The sequence below is a fragment of the Ceraceosorus guamensis genome (genome assembly GCF_003144195.1).
Source record: "Ceraceosorus guamensis strain MCA 4658 unplaced genomic scaffold IE81scaffold_86, whole genome shotgun sequence".
NCBI classification, from domain to species: domain Eukaryota; kingdom Fungi; phylum Basidiomycota; class Exobasidiomycetes; order Ceraceosorales; family Ceraceosoraceae; genus Ceraceosorus; species Ceraceosorus guamensis.
Genome location: NW_020290081.1, coordinates 20,020 through 40,095, shown reverse-complemented (window position 1 = coordinate 40,095; position 20,076 = coordinate 20,020). Strand labels below are relative to the sequence as shown.

The 20,076-nt window shown below is 55.8% G+C and overlaps 5 protein-coding genes across 5 annotated transcripts; 1 reads left to right on the top strand and 4 right to left on the bottom strand.

Annotated features, from left to right (window-relative positions):
- Positions 1-203: 203 nt before the first annotated feature.
- IE81DRAFT_326012 (MFS general substrate transporter) lies at positions 204-3,015 on the bottom strand. Its single transcript, XM_025514701.1, has 4 exons — positions 2,278-3,015; positions 2,085-2,178; positions 1,319-2,003; positions 204-1,247 (listed from the first exon to the last, which is right to left on the bottom strand). The coding sequence occupies exons 1-4, from the start codon at positions 2,674-2,676 to the stop codon at positions 572-574; spliced, it is 1,854 nt and encodes a 617-aa protein (XP_025367122.1). The 5' UTR covers positions 2,677-3,015; the 3' UTR covers positions 204-571.
- A 1,559-nt stretch (positions 3,016-4,574) lies between these two features.
- IE81DRAFT_349695 (hypothetical protein) lies at positions 4,575-8,034 on the bottom strand (the record flags this gene model as incomplete). The annotated part of the gene is made up of 3 exons (XM_025516431.1): positions 4,575-6,215; positions 6,288-6,810; positions 6,884-8,034. The coding sequence occupies 3 exons, from the start codon at positions 8,032-8,034 to the stop codon at positions 4,575-4,577; spliced, it is 3,315 nt and encodes a 1,104-aa protein (XP_025367121.1).
- A 1,801-nt stretch (positions 8,035-9,835) lies between these two features.
- On the top strand, positions 9,836-11,395 carry IE81DRAFT_305787 (peroxisomal protein). Its single transcript, XM_025512334.1, has 5 exons — positions 9,836-10,135; positions 10,213-10,497; positions 10,682-10,883; positions 10,950-10,980; positions 11,079-11,395. The coding sequence occupies exons 1-5, from the start codon at positions 10,061-10,063 to the stop codon at positions 11,107-11,109; spliced, it is 624 nt and encodes a 207-aa protein (XP_025367120.1). The 5' UTR covers positions 9,836-10,060; the 3' UTR covers positions 11,110-11,395.
- Positions 11,396-15,227: 3,832 nt separating this feature from the next.
- IE81DRAFT_326007 (hypothetical protein) lies at positions 15,228-16,404 on the bottom strand. The gene is made up of 4 exons (XM_025514700.1): positions 16,025-16,404; positions 15,707-15,744; positions 15,512-15,620; positions 15,228-15,445 (listed from the first exon to the last, which is right to left on the bottom strand). The coding sequence occupies exons 1-4, from the start codon at positions 16,201-16,203 to the stop codon at positions 15,385-15,387; spliced, it is 387 nt and encodes a 128-aa protein (XP_025367119.1). The 5' UTR covers positions 16,204-16,404; the 3' UTR covers positions 15,228-15,384.
- Positions 16,405-16,788: 384 nt separating this feature from the next.
- Positions 16,789-19,542, bottom strand: IE81DRAFT_326006 (MFS general substrate transporter). Its single transcript, XM_025514699.1, has 6 exons — positions 19,023-19,542; positions 18,914-18,933; positions 18,760-18,824; positions 18,116-18,682; positions 18,001-18,042; positions 16,789-17,923 (listed from the first exon to the last, which is right to left on the bottom strand). Exons 1-6 carry the CDS (start codon positions 19,232-19,234, stop codon positions 17,219-17,221), a joined length of 1,611 nt encoding a protein of 536 aa, XP_025367118.1. The 5' UTR covers positions 19,235-19,542; the 3' UTR covers positions 16,789-17,218.
- Positions 19,543-20,076: the final 534 nt, after the last annotated feature.

Below are 20,076 nucleotides of genomic sequence, written 5' to 3'. Positions count from 1 at the left end.
GCTGCGCGCGCGCGTCTCAATCCTCATCCATGCAGGCCCCAGGCGCGGCGCTGCTTGCGCTGCTCGAGGTATATGGTGGTTGTTGCGGGGGCGCAAGCGCGCACAGGCGCACCAAATTCGTCAATTAGCGCGCGTCGGTCCAGCAGAGCGATCAGCAATTTTGGAATCTTGAATCTTCAATCGCATACTGTATCACTCAATCACGAATATTGAAATTTTGATTAAGACGAAAGCATCGTTCTACTTTGACTCGAACTCTATCTTTGATATGAAGTAAAGCATGGCATCAATAATCTTGAAGAGTAGATATGAATCGCTGGCCGCACGATGGGCCGCCCGGCGTGGTGCTTAGGTTCGTGCATGTTGATTTTGAGTGTGCGCTCTACATAATCTTTGATGTACGGTGGATATCTTGTATCGGATCGATGCTGAGATCTTTCTATTGTATTCGTGACAAGAAGAACTCAATTCGTTGTACGCCACCATCACCAAAGAGGGGTGCAAATCTTGAGATGGTGGATGGCCGGACTGTGCCCAGTTACAAGGTTCAGAGATCGACGAGCCTCGCACATCATGCTTGAGGGGCGATGGACAAGCTTCTAGTGTAGACCATCTTGGCAATCTGAGCTTCCCTTTTGGCGTGTTCTTCTGCTGCAGCAATCTCTTGAGCGAAGCTGGACCGCTTGCGGATGCTGGATCCGAACCAAAAGAGGATGGGAGGCACAAAAGCCAAGAGGACAGCGATGAAACCCAAAAGAGAGGATGCCCATTGGTAGCCCAGGTTGTGGTACATGGGCTCAGCCACGAGAGTAACGCTTCCGGAAAGGATTTCTCTCAAAAGGCTCTGCGCTCCGACGGCCGAGGCTGCAAAGGGACCGTACGCATCGATGGTGTAATCCGAAACCGCGATGAAGATGATGTGACTGGATACGCCAAATAGACCCGCTGCTAGCGTCGGCACAATCCAATGGATCGACGGTATGCTGGTCCATGCAAACCAGAAAAGCGACCCGGCAAAGAGCACACCTCCGGGAAGACTCCAAGCTAGACGCGCTTCGGGTAGCAGAACTCCATCGTTGCGGGAGCGCGAACGACGCTCGTACGCCATCTGTGTTGGGTATCCAAAGTAGGCTATCAGGAATCCAACCAGAACTCCCAGGAACGGCAAGCCTTGGGCGCCGATGCTGAAATTGTACTGGCCGTAGATGAGTGCGAATGCCTCGAGAAAGAGGTATACGATGGCGTAGCTGCAAAAGGACAGCGAGTGCATCGCCGTCAGTTTGTGTGCGCCAATACCTCTCGGCTTCTGTGCACTCACTTGAATCCATCAAACAGAGCGAACCAGAATACGATGGGCTCGGTGAAGAGCATGAACAAGGGTCTGGTGACAGTCTCCCTAATGAGAACAGCGGCCGTGTGTGCTTTCCTATCCTCTTCATGCTTGGCAAACCATCGGTCGTCACCCGTCTCCGACCGTTTGCGCTTGGCGCGCTTGGCAAGAATGATTCCCGCTCTCGTCTCTGGGACGCCGAAAAAGTATAGGACGATCAGGAGAGCCTGTACCAGACCCAGCAGGCCAAAGATCCATCTCCATCCAGCAGCTTCGAACAAGTAGCCGCCAATCACTGGCCCAATGACTGCCCCTGCTTCGGCAGATATGGCAAACGTGTTGACAGCCCAGCCTTGATTGTCTGCCTCGAACAAGTCGTTGATCACACCAACCGAGGTGAATGCCACGCTTGCCACGAAGCCAGACAAGAGTCGGAATGCGACCACAGTGGCAAAGTTGGGCGCCAAGGCACACGGGATTTGAAAGATGGCCAGGAGAAGAGAAAATCCAAAGACTGTCGGCCGACGTCCATAGTCTTCCGAGACGGGTGTGGTCACCACAGCGCCGACAGCGAAGCCGTACAGAAAGACCGCTTGCGTGACGCGCGCCTTGGTGACCGAAACGTTGAGATCGTCAGCCATCCCTTCGATTCCAGGAGCGACCATTGAAGAGGCTATGCGGCGGACGAGTGGGTGAGTCGGCTTCAGCTCAAACCATCAGCACATCGCTCAACTTGCGCGATTGCAGTACTCACCGACGTTCGCCCATGTCTCCAGCGCAAATGCAATGCCCAGGATAGACCATTTCCGCCATATACCAAGGTTCCTCGGATCTTCCTTGTCGAGATACTGAAGGTCAAGAATGTCCGACAGACGATCAGCATGGAGCGTTGGACATTACGTCGCTCGTGTAAATCGAGCGTGCCCGCTCATTGACGTGAGACTCACCTCGAAGCTGACGAGGTGCGGGTTGCGCTTCTTGCGCGCTGGAAGTCCGCCATCTGATGATTCTGTCTTGACATCGTTGGCACCATCTTCGAGCTGGCTGCCCACAGCGTCCTCCACCGCATCAGGAGACCTTCTGATCTGTTCATCGTTCACATCTGCAAACGTAACGCCAGGTGGCGCGTCGTCGTGAGGCTGATCGAGCTTCTCTTTCAAATTGGAAGATTGCAAGTGATACAGCGAGTTGACCGTCGTGGATCCGCCATTTGGCGAGGCGTCGCGACTGGGTGACGCTGCAGTGCGTGTTGGGCTCACGGAGCTGTCTGGAACATGGCGAGAGATAGAGACCGCCCCTTGCCGCCCTCGTCGAGAGGAAGTTGAGGAACTTCGGGATAAGGACATCGTCGCGGGAGTGCAAGCAGCTCGACAGATGTCTGCCTGCAGCAAGATGCCTGCCTGGAAGCGTGCTAATTCTGCGAGGCGTGCTGCGCTCTAAAGATGCGAAAGGCTCAGTGGTCGACGAGATGTTTCCAAAAACGTTTTCGAGATGAGCAAAGGAAGTTGAGGCTTGCAAGAATCGAGGACTGGATGAATGTTGTTGAAGCTGTTTCAGTCTGGCCAGCCCATCACGATACCGTAGCCCAAACTTTGAGGGGCGAGCGAAGGTCGTTGAGGTCGAAACAGGGGGTCGAGAGATCGTGGATACCTTAAGGATTGGTACCCGCGCCCGCTATGATAAATACCGACCCGACCATCAACACGTCGCTGAAACCGCAAGGGTCTTGAAGGAGCGCGTTTCGCCGCTCGCAGCTGCATGACCGTTACGCTTCCAAAGCTAAGCACGAGATCCACCGCTCGTTGCGTGCTCTCCACCTCCTGCTGCACTGCAGCTGCAGATGCTGCTGTGAACGTGTCGATTCGCAAGTTCGCATAAATTTCCGTCGGCTCCACATGCATTAATGGTCCATGACGGCAACCTCCTAGCCTGTCCCATTGACGAGAGTGAGACATTCCCGCTGATGCCAATGGACAGTAGCGTCACAGTATGAGTCGATCGCGTCCCCAGATTTGGCATCTTCTCAATTTTATTCGGCGGTTGCAAGGGCACGGGGTTCGGATGGAAAGCCTTCAATAACATGAGCTGAGGTGCGGGCGCGCGCTCGACACCAGCTTACCGCCGCAAACCCCCTCGTGAAGCAGCTGAGGTTCCCACACCGGAGTCGAGCGTGCGCTGGAAGCCCATTCGGCGGATAGGCATTCCCTCATCGACATGATCGTGTGATCAAGACTCGCTGCGAGGTTTAGCGAGCGGCAACTCACTCCGAATGCCGGCCAAAATAATGGTGGCCGCGCTACGCCCTGTTGTTCCCTCGCCCGGCAAAAGGCAGGAGGGTTGACGAGTGGCAGATGAAAAGCTGGGAGTCAAGCCAGGACTTCTGTTGCTGTTGTGAAAGTGTCGGCCATAGTGAGCTAGCCTCTCGCAAAGCGAGCCGCGTTGCCGATGCTAGATCAGCAGGTGGTGCCGAAAGATGAGCATCGCACGTCATTGCATATATTGAGACCTGCTCTCATTTGTGATTCAACTTGCAAGGCAAGTGTTTGAGCGCTCAAAGATGATTTGTCCCGCTACAGGCGCTCTTCCAAATTGCGCCCTCGGCTCAGCAGGACGCACGCAGTCGGACCAAGAGCGCGAGAAGCGAGTGGTAGTGATCCTGTCGGCACCTCTACCACGCACCTACACTCTATTTCATGGAGAGCCGCCGGCATGTATGAGCTAGTCGATTTCAGCACAGGCTTTCGGACCTGTAGCACCTGGCGACTTACGACTGCGACGACGAATTCGAATGCTGAGCGCTACGCAGGCCGACAAGCACTAGAGCATTTACCTGGATCCGCCGCCCCAAGGAGACAGCTCGAAGCGTGATCAGTCTACCATGTGCTTGCACGACGCTACACGACCAGCAGAACGGGCGCTTCCACCTACAACCCGCGCCAGTATACCGAACCACTGCAATTTGCATGCATCCATGCCCTGATAGCTTGGCCACGCAACACTCTTTCGCCGTTGAGGAAGACATCCGATAGTTGCGATGTGTATAGCGTACATCGAAGAGCTTTCGTGACAGTCGGAGCACACAGCCGGTCGGAACCGCTCGAGTCGAGGCAGGTGGTCAGGGGCATCTGAGAGCGCCGCTTCTTTTGCGATCAGACGACGGCCCGACGGAGAGCTGACGTGTGTACATTTGATGTGGACTGAACTCCTCGACCTCACAGGACCGCGCCGTTCCTGCTGAGACGAATCAAAAGTCGGAGAGGAGACCGGCAAGATGCTCGGCAATCTCAATCATCTCCTTGGTGCCGTGCGGTAACAAAGATTGAGATTGGAGCTGCTGTTCTTGAAGGGATTGCGCGTGCGAGTGCACATGACTTGGCGCACTCTTTGGCATGGGCGGCAAAGGAGGAGACGATTGGGGTGCTGAAAGAGACGCAGGATGGGCGCTCGCTGGCGGTGAAGACATCATAACGGAGGCGCTGCCTAGGTCTCCCGTCATACCATGCATAGCGTTGTGGACCAGGACCGGATTCACATGCTGCTGGTGCGCGTTTGGGAAGCTTCCGCCTTGAGGTGTTGCAGAGACCGCGGCAGCGCGGAATGGACTATGATCGATCCAAGTCCGACTTGGCCAAAGCGGTGCAGGTATGAAGCCAGGAATGCGATGTTCAGCAGTTCGGTGCTCGTACGCATCGACGATGCGTTCAAGAGCAAGTGCGAAGTACAATTGTGTGCGAGAAAGAGTCGCGAGCCCGGCTCGACTGAACATCGAGTGGAGGCCGAAATTCTCGGGAGGCGCTCTCTTCCAGTCCTGTACGTCGAGCTGGCTCCCACGCAACCTAGCCATGACGCTCTTGAGCAGGGCGATGTCTACTTGGCCAAGCGGATGTGCCCACTCGGTGTTCGACTGGGCGATTGACGACAGGTCGGGCTTGCATTTGGCGAATTGATGACCTTGTTTGGCACGTGCTGCGTAACGAAAGGCATCAGCTTCCAACACGACCAAAGCGGCAGAGGAAAGCAGCGGCAGAAGTTCGGTTGGAGATGGCACACATAAGGCCATCGCACTTTCCTGGAAGGTTGAGGTGCTGACGCGGGCGAAAACATCTCGGCAAGCTAGCAACACACGTCTGGCCTCGTTGGCCATGTGTACGTGGACAGGAAGAGGAGAAATCTGTCGACCATGATCAGCATGTAAAGGCGAAGCGTTTCCTCGGTTGAAGTGATCATGCACGTGTAGGGAGCCGTGTCGAGGTGCTGCAAGCCCAGCGTTAGAGCTGATATGGCCTCTCTCCAGTAGTGCGGCAGAGTCTGTTCCTAGCGGCCAGGGCCAGGCGCGACTTTCGATTGCATATCGCAATAGCAGAACCTGAGCGCGCAGATTGGTCGCTTCCAACAGTGCTAATTCGACCAATGATTCCAAAGTACGCAGCTTGAGCCGACATGGTTGCCTCAACCCTCGAAGCTGGCTATTCCACACGCCAATCCAATCCTCAAGTTCTTTTACACAGGCATCGAACATGGCGCTGTCGGATATGGATGAGGTGGTCCCGACGTTTGCCAGAAGCAAGTGCATCGTGCGCACGCACACGACGACGGAATCCCACATGGCGCATCGTCGCAGAAAGAGGGAGCACCTTTGAAGCGCTAGGCTTCGCTCCGCGTCCGGCATCTGGCGTTGATCTGCCCCGATCCTCTCTTGCTTTGCACCTTGCGTCGAAGGCTGGTTTGTCTGTTGCGCAGAGGAAGCGGCCACCATCTTGTCGAGACATGAAGCGACGATCTCTGCCGATCCAGATATCGGAGGCGGTGGAGAGTGCATGCGCTGGCTGGGATGTGTGGGCGAGATGATATCCAGAGCAGCTTCGCTGCGGGCGAGCTCGGACCACTTTTCGTCGAGCGTGCAGGATGACCGAGGATTAGCTAACTAGCTGCACTACGTTCTCGCATCCACACTCACTAGCATCATCATGTCTAAACCAGCTAAGTCCGCTTCGATACCTTCCTTGACCAGCCTGTCACATGCCATGTCGTACGCAGATGCCAAGATCGCTCCTGTCCTTGCGGATCTGACGAGCCTTCTAGGGCTGAATTCTGGTTTCTGCTCGAGGAGTCCGTCATCGGGAATGAAGCGGAAGAGCGGCCGATCGTCCTTGGAAGACCAGTCCCTTGGCCACAGCAGAAAGGTGGCGACAAATAGCAAGCCAAATATCGTCTCAAAGTCCAAGCCTGACGACGCTTCTGCTGTCAGTGCGAGGGTGACGGCCCAGTCGACATCACGCCGCAGCTCCCTGATTAAATTATCGATGTTCTTCTCGTTCGGCGCGGCGCCATAGATCAGCTCAGAGGGGAAAGGGCTGGTTGCGTGTTGCTGGAGCATGTGCAGCATCACAGCGTTATCTGCGAGTGTGCCTGCAGAACTGTTTCTCAAGAGATTGTTGACGCTGACGCAGGGCATGAGGTGACCATACGCTTCAGAAAAGCTTGTGGAGGGTGCTTCGCGAGGTGTTAGAATGCAACGGTTCCATGTCATGGCGACGTGCGTTCCGAACTTACCAGTCAATGAATATGCTACGAAGCGCCTGGGTGCGATTGATCATGAGTGGAATCGGTGCGGAAGGTGTGCTCGGTTGCGTCGTCATCTGCGGCGGACTCCACGCATCGGGCGGCAGCCAAGCAGGCGCGCTGCATTTGGGCTCAGCCTCGGCTGGGTGCTGCTCCGATAGGCCAGATATAGCGCGGATGGCACTCAGAGAGTCGAAGGGTTGGAAGATTGCTTCATGTATGCGGGCGTCTCGACCGAGCATCAACGCCAGGCTAGACGCTGGCCACAGAAGCTTGTAGCGGCTGCAACGACCTTGCACCAGAGTTGGCCACGATTGATGGTGAAGAGGGAGCTCTGCCTGAACCACTGGAAGCGAGGTCAGTACCTGCTCGATTCTTCCCCCACATATCGGAGGACCGCCTTGAGGTATGAGCATGGAACCAGACGGAAAGCCAAAAGCAGCCGAGCTGGCACCCTGAATGATTTCGCCGTTCGGCGCCACGTGCAGCCAGGGATGAGCAGGATTGGCACGGGCAGGTAAAAGAGCGGATGCAGTCGGTCTGTTGGAAGAGGAACCGGCCTGGCGGGCTTCTTCTTGCTGTGCTTCAGCGCGCTCCTTCGCCTCCCTTTCTTTCCTGATGATGTGCTCTTGATCCGTCTCGAAAGAGCACCTGTGACCAAGAGCAACGCATCTGACACAAGCCGCGGTGTTGGCGGCAGCATGGCTACGGTCGCATCGGCTCTTTGCCGTCTTGCACTTGACGCAATTTACCTTTTGAGCCTTCACCTTCGGTCGCTTGCTGGATGCTGTGGTGGCAGCGCTCGCAATGCTTTCGTTGCTGAGGTCTGCCAGCGATGTCGCAACAGCTTGATGCGGATTGTGGTCTTGCAGGTGGTGGTTTCGATGAAGTTGAGGATGCATCGGCGATGCTGGGGGCATCGTCGGATTCGCCGCGGTGGGTCCATGGACTCGCCCGACCGACATTGTTGGACTCGCCGCGGCAGTGGAAGGGTGCGGCGCTTGCGGAGCCGCTCTCTTCTTCCCTTTTGGCTTGCTGGCTGCCTGGGGCGTCGGCTGCGCCGTCTCCGTCGTCGTAGCATGTAAAGGCGGAATCATCGCCGCTGTTGTCTGATTGGAGGCTTCATCAGCAAAAGGAGACATGTTTGCCGGCCGTTTGGGCTGCGTACTGCGAAGCTAGACCGTCGATGCAGACGTGTTCGGTGGACTCTGCGTTGAGCTCTGCGTCCGCTCTCTCATCAAATGCTGAGGATTGCCAGCCTGTTGCAAAGGTCCTTGCGCGCTCTAGACTTGTCTAGTAGCAAGCTAAGAGGGAGATGAGATGCTGGCACGAGAAATGTTGGCTTTGACTGCGAAAGATCCACTGGAGCTTCTTGCACCGAGAAGGAAGCTGGGACTGGCACGCTTCACAGCTGATGATCAACCACCATCACTCACGCTGTGCTTGCTGCTGGTGAAGTGCTGCTTCATCACAGTAGACAGCGCCCGACGGCACGATGAAGTCAAAGCTGTATAGCTGCGACCCGGCCTGCATTCCGACTGTCCATGAGTTCGCAGGAGCATCCTCGACGGCGCTGATCCCGCCTATGCCTTTGAAGCTCAATAAGCACTTGAGCAGTCACCGCGGCGCTCTGTCGATGCTGTGCGAGACTTAATTGATGGAGTGCGCCATCACCGCGGACGGTCTGAGACGACGTGTGTTCGCGGGCTGAAGGCGCCGCCGTTATATTGCATATTGCAATGGCAGGATAAGGCAATCTGCTTCGAGAGTGCCAGCATGCAGCACCGCGCTGGCTGAGACGAGCCAGGTGTATATGTATCTGCGCCTGATTGATCAGCTCGCCAGAGCTGCTGCTTCTCCAAGGCTCTCTCGATCAGTCTGTGTGACGCTGTCTCAGTAGACGAGCTATTGGCGACTCTCATGGATGTTGCGTGATAAGATGAAAGAATCGCGGATGTGAGTCGTGAGTCTTATGTGCAGCAGTCACTCGAGTTCGAAAATCGTACATGTTGCTGGCTCGTCCTGCCGATGATGAGAAAGCGCAACTTAAGCAGAAGAGTCTTGAGTCGTGAGTCATGACACTTGTGCATCGCCGATGATTGCCCATTGTGATCGAATGCAAGTCACTAAAGGTATGATGAGTCGGCGTGCAAAGAGCTAAGCGCTCTCTTCTGTCGATTTGCTTGCGTAGACTGCCAGACGAATAATGGGACCCGACAGATTGAGCTGAAGCAGTCGCCAGCGAACTCACTGCTTTCATGATCTGACACTCGTGCCTGATTTGCATACATATACATCATTCACATTCACGATTCTGATTGTGATTGTGATTCTGGGCTTTGTATCTTCGTTCGAGCAGCTCGCTTGAGTCGATCGACTCGGATCCCACCCCGGGTCTGACTGTAGGTGGTGTCCTCGCAGCTAAACGGCGTCCAAACGTGATCCAGCATGACAACAGTCACGAGTGACTGATGTATGCAGCACACGCCCGCCCTATCAGCTATCCGGGTAAGCGAGCGCTTTTCAGCACATCAGTATGCCTTCTGCTGCTTCATGATGACTTGGGATTGTCCTCCAAGACCCATGCGAGATATCCAGCTGGTGTTGCGGGCCAGGGTTCATCAGCCAGCAGGAAGCAAGAGCTCGTTTGAAAAGCAACCACAACACGTCCCAAATTCTCCGTGAGGGTTGCCGCCCGCTACATATAATCAAATGATTTCATGATTTGAAATCTGCAATTAAGAATTAAGAATCAAATGCGTGCGCATTCAAATTGGGGAGGTTGCACGTGACCGAATGCTGGCGCGCGAGGAATCACACGCAAACGGCCGACGCGCTCGCTCGACGCTAAAATCCGGGGAGCTTGATGCGACGTTTGTGCGCGGCTGATGTGCTGCAGATCGACGAGGCTTTGAAATCGGGGACATCTTGGCTGTTCGGGCAACAAGGGCGATGCTGATCCATCCTTCACCTCTCCTCGTAGTACTACTGACAAGCTGACCCTTGTGCAACAGCTTTGAACAGTGAAACGCACTACTCTCCGCATCTTAGAAGAACGACAGCTCGTGCACATGACCCTAGAGAAGCGTCTCGTCCACTTGTGAAGAGCAAACCATTGGCATCTCAGCGACTTGTCATTTCCCCAACGTCTCGATCACTCCAAGCAAGATGTCGGACGCAACGAAAGCTCTCGAGTCTATCATTCTGAATCCGGCCTATCACGACCCGCTCGCCGTCGTCAAAGTCAGTGCCGAGCATCACTCCGAGCCGGGGTGCGCCTGCGCAGCTGACCGGTCTCCGCTTCCTCATCTTTCACCCAGGCTGCCCGAAATGGTCTGGTGTACGGAGCCAAGATCCGCTTCCCTCATGCGCTGGTCATGTCCATTCTCTTCGGACGCGGCTCGATGCAAGATAGGATGCGCTTCGTGTTCAAGGCGACCAAGCAGCACTCTTTGAACCTGTGCAAGTTCGCATCGCTGTACAAGGCGCTGACCATTCTTCTGAGACGCACAAACGGGGGCAAGCCTCGTTCCCTAGACAGCTTCATTGGCGGTGTCGTCGGAGGCTATGTCGTATTTGGAGAGAGAAACGCTGTGAACGAGCAGGTGAGTGCGGCTTGAAGGTTGGGTCGGGGGCCGACTTACACGCGGGTGTCATCAAAACATGGACAGTCTGCCTTTGCTTGCCCGGCTGGATTCTCGACACGGTCCGAGGTCTGATGACAGCCATAGGTGTCGACTTCTTGCTGACTGCTCTTGTTGGCCCCACCTTGGCCTCATTTGCCCCTAGATTGTCCTCTACTGCATCGCGAGAGTCGTTTCGGCCCTTCTACCACGCGAACCCGTGGCAGAAAACTGGCCCTCGCACAAGCCAATTCCAACAGACTCAAAGACATTTACCATCTTTGCGGGGCTGGTATGGGGAGCGGTCATGTGGACTTTCGACCAAAGGAGACAGACGCTCCAGAATGGTTTGGTCAACTCGATGGACTGTGAGTCCGAGCAGTTTCCAGCGCGCGCTCCTTCCAGCATTCTGACCGCTCTTCTTGGCAACGCAGACCTTTACATAAATGCGGAAAAGTGGAACAGGTGAGGGTCTGTGGCGGAGGATCGGTGCTGTATGGCTGCACTTATCATCTGCTGACACGCGGCTGTGCTCGACGCACTCCAACGTCTCATCCTCACAGTCTGCGAAACTTTCTCTGGCACAACGCATAGGCTATGCCAGCTGGACATTCTCAAACGCCAGGATTGCAGCAGCAAAGCAGCATTGCACGGTAGATGTACGCTCCCTTCGCGGTCAAGAACCTTTCAACGCAGTTCCTCCGCGGTTCCGCGAAGGGATCAGAGATCTTTGCCTGCGAGAGAGTCGGTCTAAGCATGCAGTCCTCCTATCACCTTCAACCTTCCTTTCTCTGTCCCCAAGATCCTGCTTGAGGGCTGATCGCGCTCAAGGTATAGCACAGTGCAATATGGAGCTCAGTGTCGAAGATCGGACAAGCGTGAAGCGAGCAGTGGAATGAGTAATGCAGTGCTGCGCAGCATTCATTACATTGAATACGGGTGAGTTTAGCTGTGCAGACAGCTAGCGCGGCATGCGTGTTTTACTCCCGCCCTTCACGGCCGGCGGGATGCTGGGTTGAACCTTGCGTTTGATGGCTGAGAATGAAGCGCATATGCTGATGTATAGTGAGTGGATTAACTGTGGCTGGCGACGCGGCCGAAGTCAAGTCGATGCACCAGCAGCAGGTGGGACCATAGAACAAAAAAGCCATCACAGGTGCACGCGGCAATATCCGCAAGTTATACACACTCAACGTCCCCAGCATCCATGCAGCAAATCATTCGTGATACGCATTCGCTCACGCATTCGTTGAAGGCACACCGCGCTGAGCTCTCAACTTGACGCCGTCGCGAGTTGCGACCCGCTGCCCTTTCATGCGGCCATCCGATAGACACATCACTCTTCTATTTAGCTCTTCTGTGCTCAGTCTTTTCTTTATTAGCACGCGTTCACCGCGACAACATACAAGATGAGGCCTCCGATGAGTCCTGACTCGCTCGCCATGCAGTCACGAACTCCGAGTGATGCGGCGATCAAGTCAGCGTCCTCGTCAAGCCTCCAACAGGCGACTCAGTTTGGTCCTCGGACGCTTTTCTGCGGCTGTTAAGCTGACGTGGCGTTCGGCGAGTCCGGCATACCAATCACAATCGTGAGTATGTCAGTCACAAACGCCTCATGCATCGAGTCTGAAGCGCGACGTGTGACTCAGTGACTCATGTCCGACTAATTGTCTGCGGCGCCAGGGCTGATCGCACAGTTGATCGCATTAATTACAGCGGTCGGCTAGCTCGAAGACCGGCAAGCAGCATCCGCGGATTGGCAGGCGGGACAAGGCAAAAATCAGGAATGGCGCTGCCGAGCAGGGTGGCGCGGTGACGAGGTCGTGACTCGTGAGTGTGAGGACTCGGTCGTGTGCACCTGACGACGCCTTCGCAGACATCACACTCTTGACTCAAATACGGGTCGCGATGAAGCACAAATTACAGCGGCGTAGGATTGTTGATATGGCGACGACTTGATGAAGCTGACAATTGCATGTGGCTGCGCACTCGTCCGAAAAGGAAGAGCAAGTCAGAGTCAGCAGCATCTCACGCTCGGCACATCGCAACTCCAGCGCTGCCGCTGGCCGTGCATGCACAGGTGGGTGGGTGTAGTGTGACAGCGGTGAGCGTCCACGCTCAGAATCACGAATGTGCTCAGCGAGAGAAGCGCCTGCTGCCGTGCAGAGTTGATCTCCCTCGATGGACTTGCATCAGGAAAAAGCAGATCACAAAACAAGAAAAGTCAGCATCCGAACGCATGCACCGCTCCTTCTCTCTGCAACACCAACACCTTGTCATCTGCTGTCCGCGCCTTGTTCATCCAGTCGGCATCCTCACCTCGCATGTGCTGTTCGTGAAGCGCGCTACGCATAACATTTGCGCGCCCCAATTACCGCTCCTCTTGTAGCTCTGTCCTCCGGTAAACACTTCGACTGACAACTCTCGCGCTGCTCAGACTTGGTGTTGCTGGTCGCAAGCAGCCCCACCCGCCATTCGCCCTGTTCGTAGCCAAGACGTCGCCACGAGCGCGTACCGTGCAGCCTGTCATACAACTGCATCTCTGCATAGGCTCAAGTCCAAGGCCTACCTAGTGTCCCATCTGGCGGCGGAGCACGATTCTATATGCTCTGTGCACTCGATCTGGTCGAGTTCTCCTAGCTCGCCTCTGTCGCAATACCTGCCGCGCAGGACCATTCAGATCTGCGCAACGCGGTCGCAGCCTCCGGCGCCTCGTCAAGCACACACGCGCCCAAGCTTTCAGCCGACGCGGACGCCGCCAACAACGAGCGTCAGTCGGAGTCTTGTTGCACCCTGTTGCGCTCGCCTGCAACGGAGTGCGTGCTCACGTCTATAGACTTCTACACCTCTCCCCGCGCCGCGAGAGCTTTAGGTGCACTCTCGCACATTCTCTGATGCTAGTATTGTCGCGATACTAATTCCAGCTTGCAACGACGTCAGCTAAAGTGCTGAGTCGCCCAGGACGACAGCAGCAGTCGTTGCCAAGCTACGTCATCTGGACGCAGTCAGCCCCACTCAGCCCCTTTACACATTTCTGCCAATCCTCAGCCGAAGTGCACCGCTGATCTGCACGCCAACAAGGGTGCACGAGGTACCTCGCTGTCTCAGCGGCGCACCAAACCGCAGACCAGTCGCCCCGTGGAGGCTCAGTCTTCTTCGAGTCGTCGCCCTCAGGTCGTGGGGGCGACGGCAGGTGCAGCAGCAGCAGCCGGCGTCCCTCAATCAGCTTCGAAGGTATTCTTCAACGGGGTCAAGGCAGCTGCCAACTACGCTGTTCCCATCCTCGCTACCAACGCGCACCGCATCCCCGAACTAGTCTCGGGTCAACAAGGTCAGCAGCAACATAAAGGAGGTAAAGGACACGGCGGAGGTAAAGCCAATAACGGTAACGGCAACAATCCTTGGGCGCTCATCCCTCAACAGGCTTTGACCCAGCTAGCTTATAGCACAGCGAGACAAGCCACCACTGGCGGCAAACCAGGCTCGGCATTACGTCAAGGCAGGCCCTTCGGCGGACCAGTCGGAGCCTACAATCTGGCAACGGCAGGCGCGGCGGTAGCATCAGCAGCAGCATCAGCTTTGGCCAACAAGCGCGATCAAAACAAGCAGAGGGCCGGTGATCATCCTTCCAAGACTAGACGCTCATCGTCACGCCATCCGCCGGAGCTCGCTCATCGTTCCTCATTTCCGTCGCATCAACTCAACGCTCCAGCGCCTTCGCCTTACTTTGAAGGCAGCCAATTTCAGCTCGCCGAACATCACTTTGATCCGTCGCTTGAGGCCTTTGCTCCACTAGCGCTCGACTACACGGCTCAGTGGTCTTCACCACCAGACTACAGTCTACACCCTCCGTTCGCGCTGAACATTATCGAACCTTCGGCCGAGAATATGTCTCGCGACATGTACGGTGCAGGTGGGTACCCAGGCTACGGCGCTGCTGCTCCTAGTGGCATGGCAAGAGGTCAAGCGGCAGGAGCGGGCTACGACCAAGGCTATCCTGGCGGTCAGCATGGTCACGGTGGTGCTGGTGGTCCACCGCCACCTCCGCCTCCAGGTAGTCAGCCTCCTGGTCAGTCGGCCCCCGATCCTCGTTCTCGCTCCCGAACCGCGCCTCTTCCGAACGATTGGCCCGGCGCTGCGAGCCAAGATCCCGGTGCATTTCCGCCTCACGGTGCTTATGCAGGTCAGAACCCAGCTTCGGCTTACCCTGGCTACGGTGCGCCTCCGAGCCAATGGCCCGGTGCTGCTGGCGGCGTTGGTGCGTGGCCAAGTACCGCTGGTGCTAATCCTTGGGCATCAGCAGGCCAGAGCGGCTGGCCGCCTCCTTATGGTGGTGCAGGCGCTGCGCAGATGCCATACGGCGCTGCGGCTGGACCATCTGCATATTATCAGTCCGCTTACGGTGCTCGAGCTCCACCTCCCTCTGTACTGCCTCATGCTGCAGCAGCTTACGGCTACATGTCAGGCTACGGTGCTCTTCCTCCCCAGACGGCTGCTGGTCCTTATGGTGCTTATGCTCAACCGCAGGCTTTTGGCGCTACTGGCTACGCCAGTGCGTACGGTATGCAACAGCAATTTCCACCGGGAGCTGGCGGATATCCCGGCTTTCCTGGTGCCGGCATGGGCATGATGCCTTATGGTTCGCCTTATGGTGGATATCCTGGAGGCCCGGTGCCACCGCACGTTCAGGTGAGTAAGACCGATTCTGCCCAGACAAGTCGATGATGTCGATATTTGTCTAAACATCTTGTGAGGCAAGAACGCTGTTGATGTTACAATTATTACTGATCTCTCGATGATACTGCCATCGATGGGCAAGTGAGCGTTTGTGTCAACTCAAGGTTGACGTCCTTCGACAAAATTTGCTTTTTATAGGCCTACCTGCAGCGCGGGTATGCCGAAGGCTGGGACGATACCGGCAAGAAGAGTCGTAAGTATCGCAAGTGCTTCAAGATGCGCTCGGTGTCTTGTTGATCTTGCCCGAGCTCTCCAACAGGCCACAAGCATCGAAGCGGACAAGCTCGCAGCGACACTCGATCCCGCTCGGGCAGTGTGAGCAGCGACGACAGCAGTGCTAAGAGCAAGAAGACTAGCGGCGGTGGAGGGTAAGCAGAGCTGCGGCCGTCCCACTAGCAACGCAGGGGGCGCTCACGCGACAATTCTTGTTTCGTCTTTTTCCATTCTGCGACAGCAAACGTATTCAAGACGCAATGCTCGGTGCTGTCACTGGTGAGTCTATGCGTAACGGGCTTCAGTACCTCCGACAAACGGTGGAAGGCGAAACGCTTCAGCTGGCTTTGAAGACGGCGCTACTATGATGGCAATATTGTTTGCCCGGCGAACATTTATCGACACGACTCTTTTCATATCTTATTACTTGACGATCGGAAACGCCTCTAACGTTCTTGCACGACCAGCAATGACAATCTCCTTGATGCCCTCGATTGACGCTGGTGGTGTCGCGTATTGATGTTGACACCCTGTTCCCCTTTCCTTGACGTTCCCACAGGCGCGATGCTCGAGAAAGGAATGGAGAAGTGGAAGGAGTCGCGCGACAAGAAGAAGGAGGACAGATGAGCGCCAAGCTGGGCGTATGAAGCGCAAATGAAGCCAGGATTCTTCGCCTTGATTTGGAATCTCGGCGCTTTCCATCCGACGCAATCTCTCCGTGCAATTCGAGCTGCCCATTGCGCGCCCCTTCTTTCTGCTTTTGGCTCCGTCTGCGTAAGAGGCGGTCCAGACCGCCCGACGCCGCTCAACTTTCTCCAAAATTTCCGGTCCTAGGCTTGGTGCCCTCTTCCCGTCATCTTACTCTTCGTGTCGTTGACCACCCGTGTAGCCCCGCTCTTACATGTACCAGAAATGACCTACTGCAAAAGTCGATCGACACCGCGAATTTTAATGGGGCTACCCGTAGGCGCACAATGAAAGATGGCAAGTGAACGGTCGAACTCGAATTGGATGCGTGCGTGCGTGCGTGCGTGCTCATCCGCCGTCGCGGCGCCCACAACCACGTCTACCATGCTCGGGTCTGCTCTTTGAGCGCATCGAAGCGCTGCATGATGGTGATCCGGCACAGCACAGCTCAATGCCACGCTTGGACGCGCCTGGCCAATAGTGAACAAGCAAGCGCCCTGGCATTGTGATCCCTCCGCCCTGCGCTTCCTCGATTGCTCTCGCATCTCTCTCTCTCTCTCTCTCTCTCTCTCTCTCTCTCTCTCTCTCTCTCTCTCTCTCTCTCTCTCTCTCTCTCCGATTCTTGAAATGCCTCAAAGAAAATGTCTATGCTGTGCACACTCTCCCGTTCGCTAACTTCCCACATCGAACGCTCGACGATTGCACTCATTTTCGCCAAAAGGCGCCCGACTGCCTATCATCGCGTCGAACAAGATCGGACTTGTCATGGAACATCATCTCCCTTCGCGTCGTCGTGCTTGCGCGCGAAACAGTGCGTGCCGGAGATGTTTGGAGGGGCGTTCGCGTCTACTGGTACAAAATGCGGAAAAAAGTCAAGTCGTATCGGCAGGGAGAGGTGAGGAGAAAAAGGCACACAACGGCATCGTCAGAAAGCGGCGTGTGCAGGTGACTAGAAACCCAAGCAGCAGGGAGGACAAGATTTGTAGAGATCGAGCAGCTAGATTGAAGAAGGCTGTGCATCGATTTGGACACCGTGGTCCAGCTTGTCCACGCATACGCAACTCATCTACGCTTGATAGACTGGCGCAGGGTCGTTGGTCAGATTGCCAGCATGCTTCTCTTCTTTGACCTCCTTCCCAAGCGCCTCCTTCGCTTGCTTGCCCTCCCTCTCTCCAGGCTGAGGCAGATTCGCGCCCGTCTCCTCGTTGATCTGCTCCCGCTCTTCTTCCTCGTCCGTAGTGTGGTTCGTGATCCTGTAGAATAGCACGGGCAACATGATGAGTAGCGCACCGGCGCACAGTCCCCAAGTCGTGGCGAGCGTAGTCATCAATCCGGTCGCAGCGCTGTCCATGCCGAACCCAGCTGCTGCACCTGCTGACTGCACGCCCTTGTAGAATCCGGCCAGACTTGCAAGCACAGCCATCTTGTTCGAGTAGGCTCCCATGATGGCGTACGCGAATCCTTGAATCAGAGCATCCATGAAGCCGCACCAAAAGTACAGCGTCGCTCCTCCCGCAAATGCCGACGTGTTCAGATCGACCAGCGGAATACGGTCGGGATTGTCCGGGTCCGTGTTGGCTCGCGTTACGCCCAGCTGAACGTGATAGCATGCACCAAAGACGACCCAGACGAAGACGAAGACAACAACCCAAGACACCATGAGGCGCACCCGTCGAGTGAGACGCTTGGAATCGAGCAGGAAGGAGAACATGTACGCAGCTACCATCTGAGCCAACCAGTAAAGCATGCTTCCCAAACTACGAGCCCTAAGCTGTTGCGACGCAGGAGAATGCACGATCAACCACGCAATCACGGATGATGACGCTCGCGGACCTCACCACCACTTACCGTGAACCTTCTAGCGATGTACATCTGCTGTTGCCAAGTGTACTATAGCGTCGGGTATGCACGTAGACGACATGGTGAGCTGCGGTCCAGGATCATCGTGCATCCGCGGACTTACAGTGAAATTGGAGCTTAAGAAGAGGGGAAAGAGTAGAAGGATGGTAGGATCCTTGAAGAGCAGCATCACGACGCCCTTGATCTCTTTGCGCCAATCTCTGCCTTTCGGTACGATGACATTCGTGCCATCTGCACGGACTACGGTACTGGGAGCTTTGAGGAGCAGCGTGGAGCAGGCGCCCAAGAATGTGAGGACGAGGAACACAGCATAGACCGCGTCTCCAAGAGAGTCTGCCGTACTGTCGTAGGAGATTCCAAGCTCGATGGCGCTTCCTAGCACACCACCAATGTTGAGCAGCAGCCAGACAATAGCAAATGCCGTTCCCTTTTGCTGCTCGGTAGGGTAGGACAGCATGATGGCACCTTGAGCCGTCCAGAACAGACTTGCGCAAATTCCGAGGATGGCTCCTGCCGCGATGACAAAGCCCCGATTTTGATTGTGGTTGTAAGAGAGGAAGGAAGCGATGTACAGTGGATAGCCGCACGCTCCGATAAAGAGGCACAGCCGGGTGCCGAGCGTGTTGTGAATCGATCCACCAAAGAATGAGACGAATGCGAAGCAAGAGTACTGCGCCGGCAGCGAGAGGTCCGTTCAGCCTCCACTGCAGACATTATGCGAGCTGTCAGACCGGAGGATGGGCTCACCAGCGCAGCGTTTGCATTCGAGCTAGCCGAAGGGTCCACCTGTCCACCACCTCCGATGCCGCCGACTACGTAGAAGCAAGACGGTGCGTCGCGGCGAGGCGTCTTTGAGCACATGGAAAAGCAGCGAGATGAAAGCGGCCCGCGCAACACTCACGAGCATTGAACATGCCGGGGCTAGAGAAGGTGGACAAGCACCATTGAGCTATCATCCTTGCCTAAAATCCATCGCCTCTCATCACCACTCAACGCACGACGACACTCACCACAACAGACAGCTACAGCCAACCAATGCAACCTGCGTCATTCCCAATCCATAAGCGCTTCTGACCTTGCTCCACGCGCCACGTTGGCCGTATGCTTGAGCATCGGACTCTATGATGCCTTCGGTGGGAGTTGAGGGCGAAGAACCGCCGGGCAAGGATTTCTCCTTGTTCCCCTCAACGTCGTGAGCATTGGATGTGATTGCGTCAGACATGATGAATATCGGCTGCCTCTATCCTCCGAGGTGTGATGTGGTAAGCTGTAGCGATGGAGTGAGCTGTGATGATCGCGTGTCTGGTCAGGAAAGCGGTGGTGGCGCGGATGGGGTGGTGTTCAGGGCGAGAAGGGTATGTGGCGATTACGAGGAATAGACGTGTTGGGATGGTTCAGGTGTCGTAATGAAGAGGAGAGGGCATGGAGGTGGAAGAGGAGCAGGGTTGCTGGCGCATCGATTGCAGAAGGATCGATGGAGGCCAAATGGGCAGCAGGTGAGCGATTGGAACAGCAAATGCGCTATAGAAGATTGAGCCATCGATAGGCGATAGCCCTGAAGCGTCTCCTCAGCTAGAAAGCTCAACCATAAGTGGATGCTGCTGCGTGGGATGCATGCAGGCTGCTCGCGTGCGGCCGAGTCGCCCCGCGGCTATGATGTGCATCGTGCCTAAATGCAGCTTAATTCCTAGCTTTTTCCCGCATCTGCATGCATGCTGCATGGTGTGAGAAATGCGAGACAGGCGGGCAGACCACTCAAAACTCGCGGACGCACTCTTCAAGGGCTGCATGGCTGCCAGCATTCAAGATTGCGGTAGCGTTCATCTAGCAACTCACCGACCGGTCCATCGCGTGTGCAGGCAATTAACTGCTCGTGTGTGAGTCTCTGCCCTATAGAGCTCCCTCAAGAGCGCCCAGTGCATGCCGACCCTGCAGAACGCAGGTCGAGCGAGGCACAACACCGCAGACACTGCGATGCCTCGCAAATCGACGGCTAGCACACGCCGCCGCCGCTTGAACCATCCCGCCCACGCTTATCAAACTCAATTCATTGATTGCTGGTCG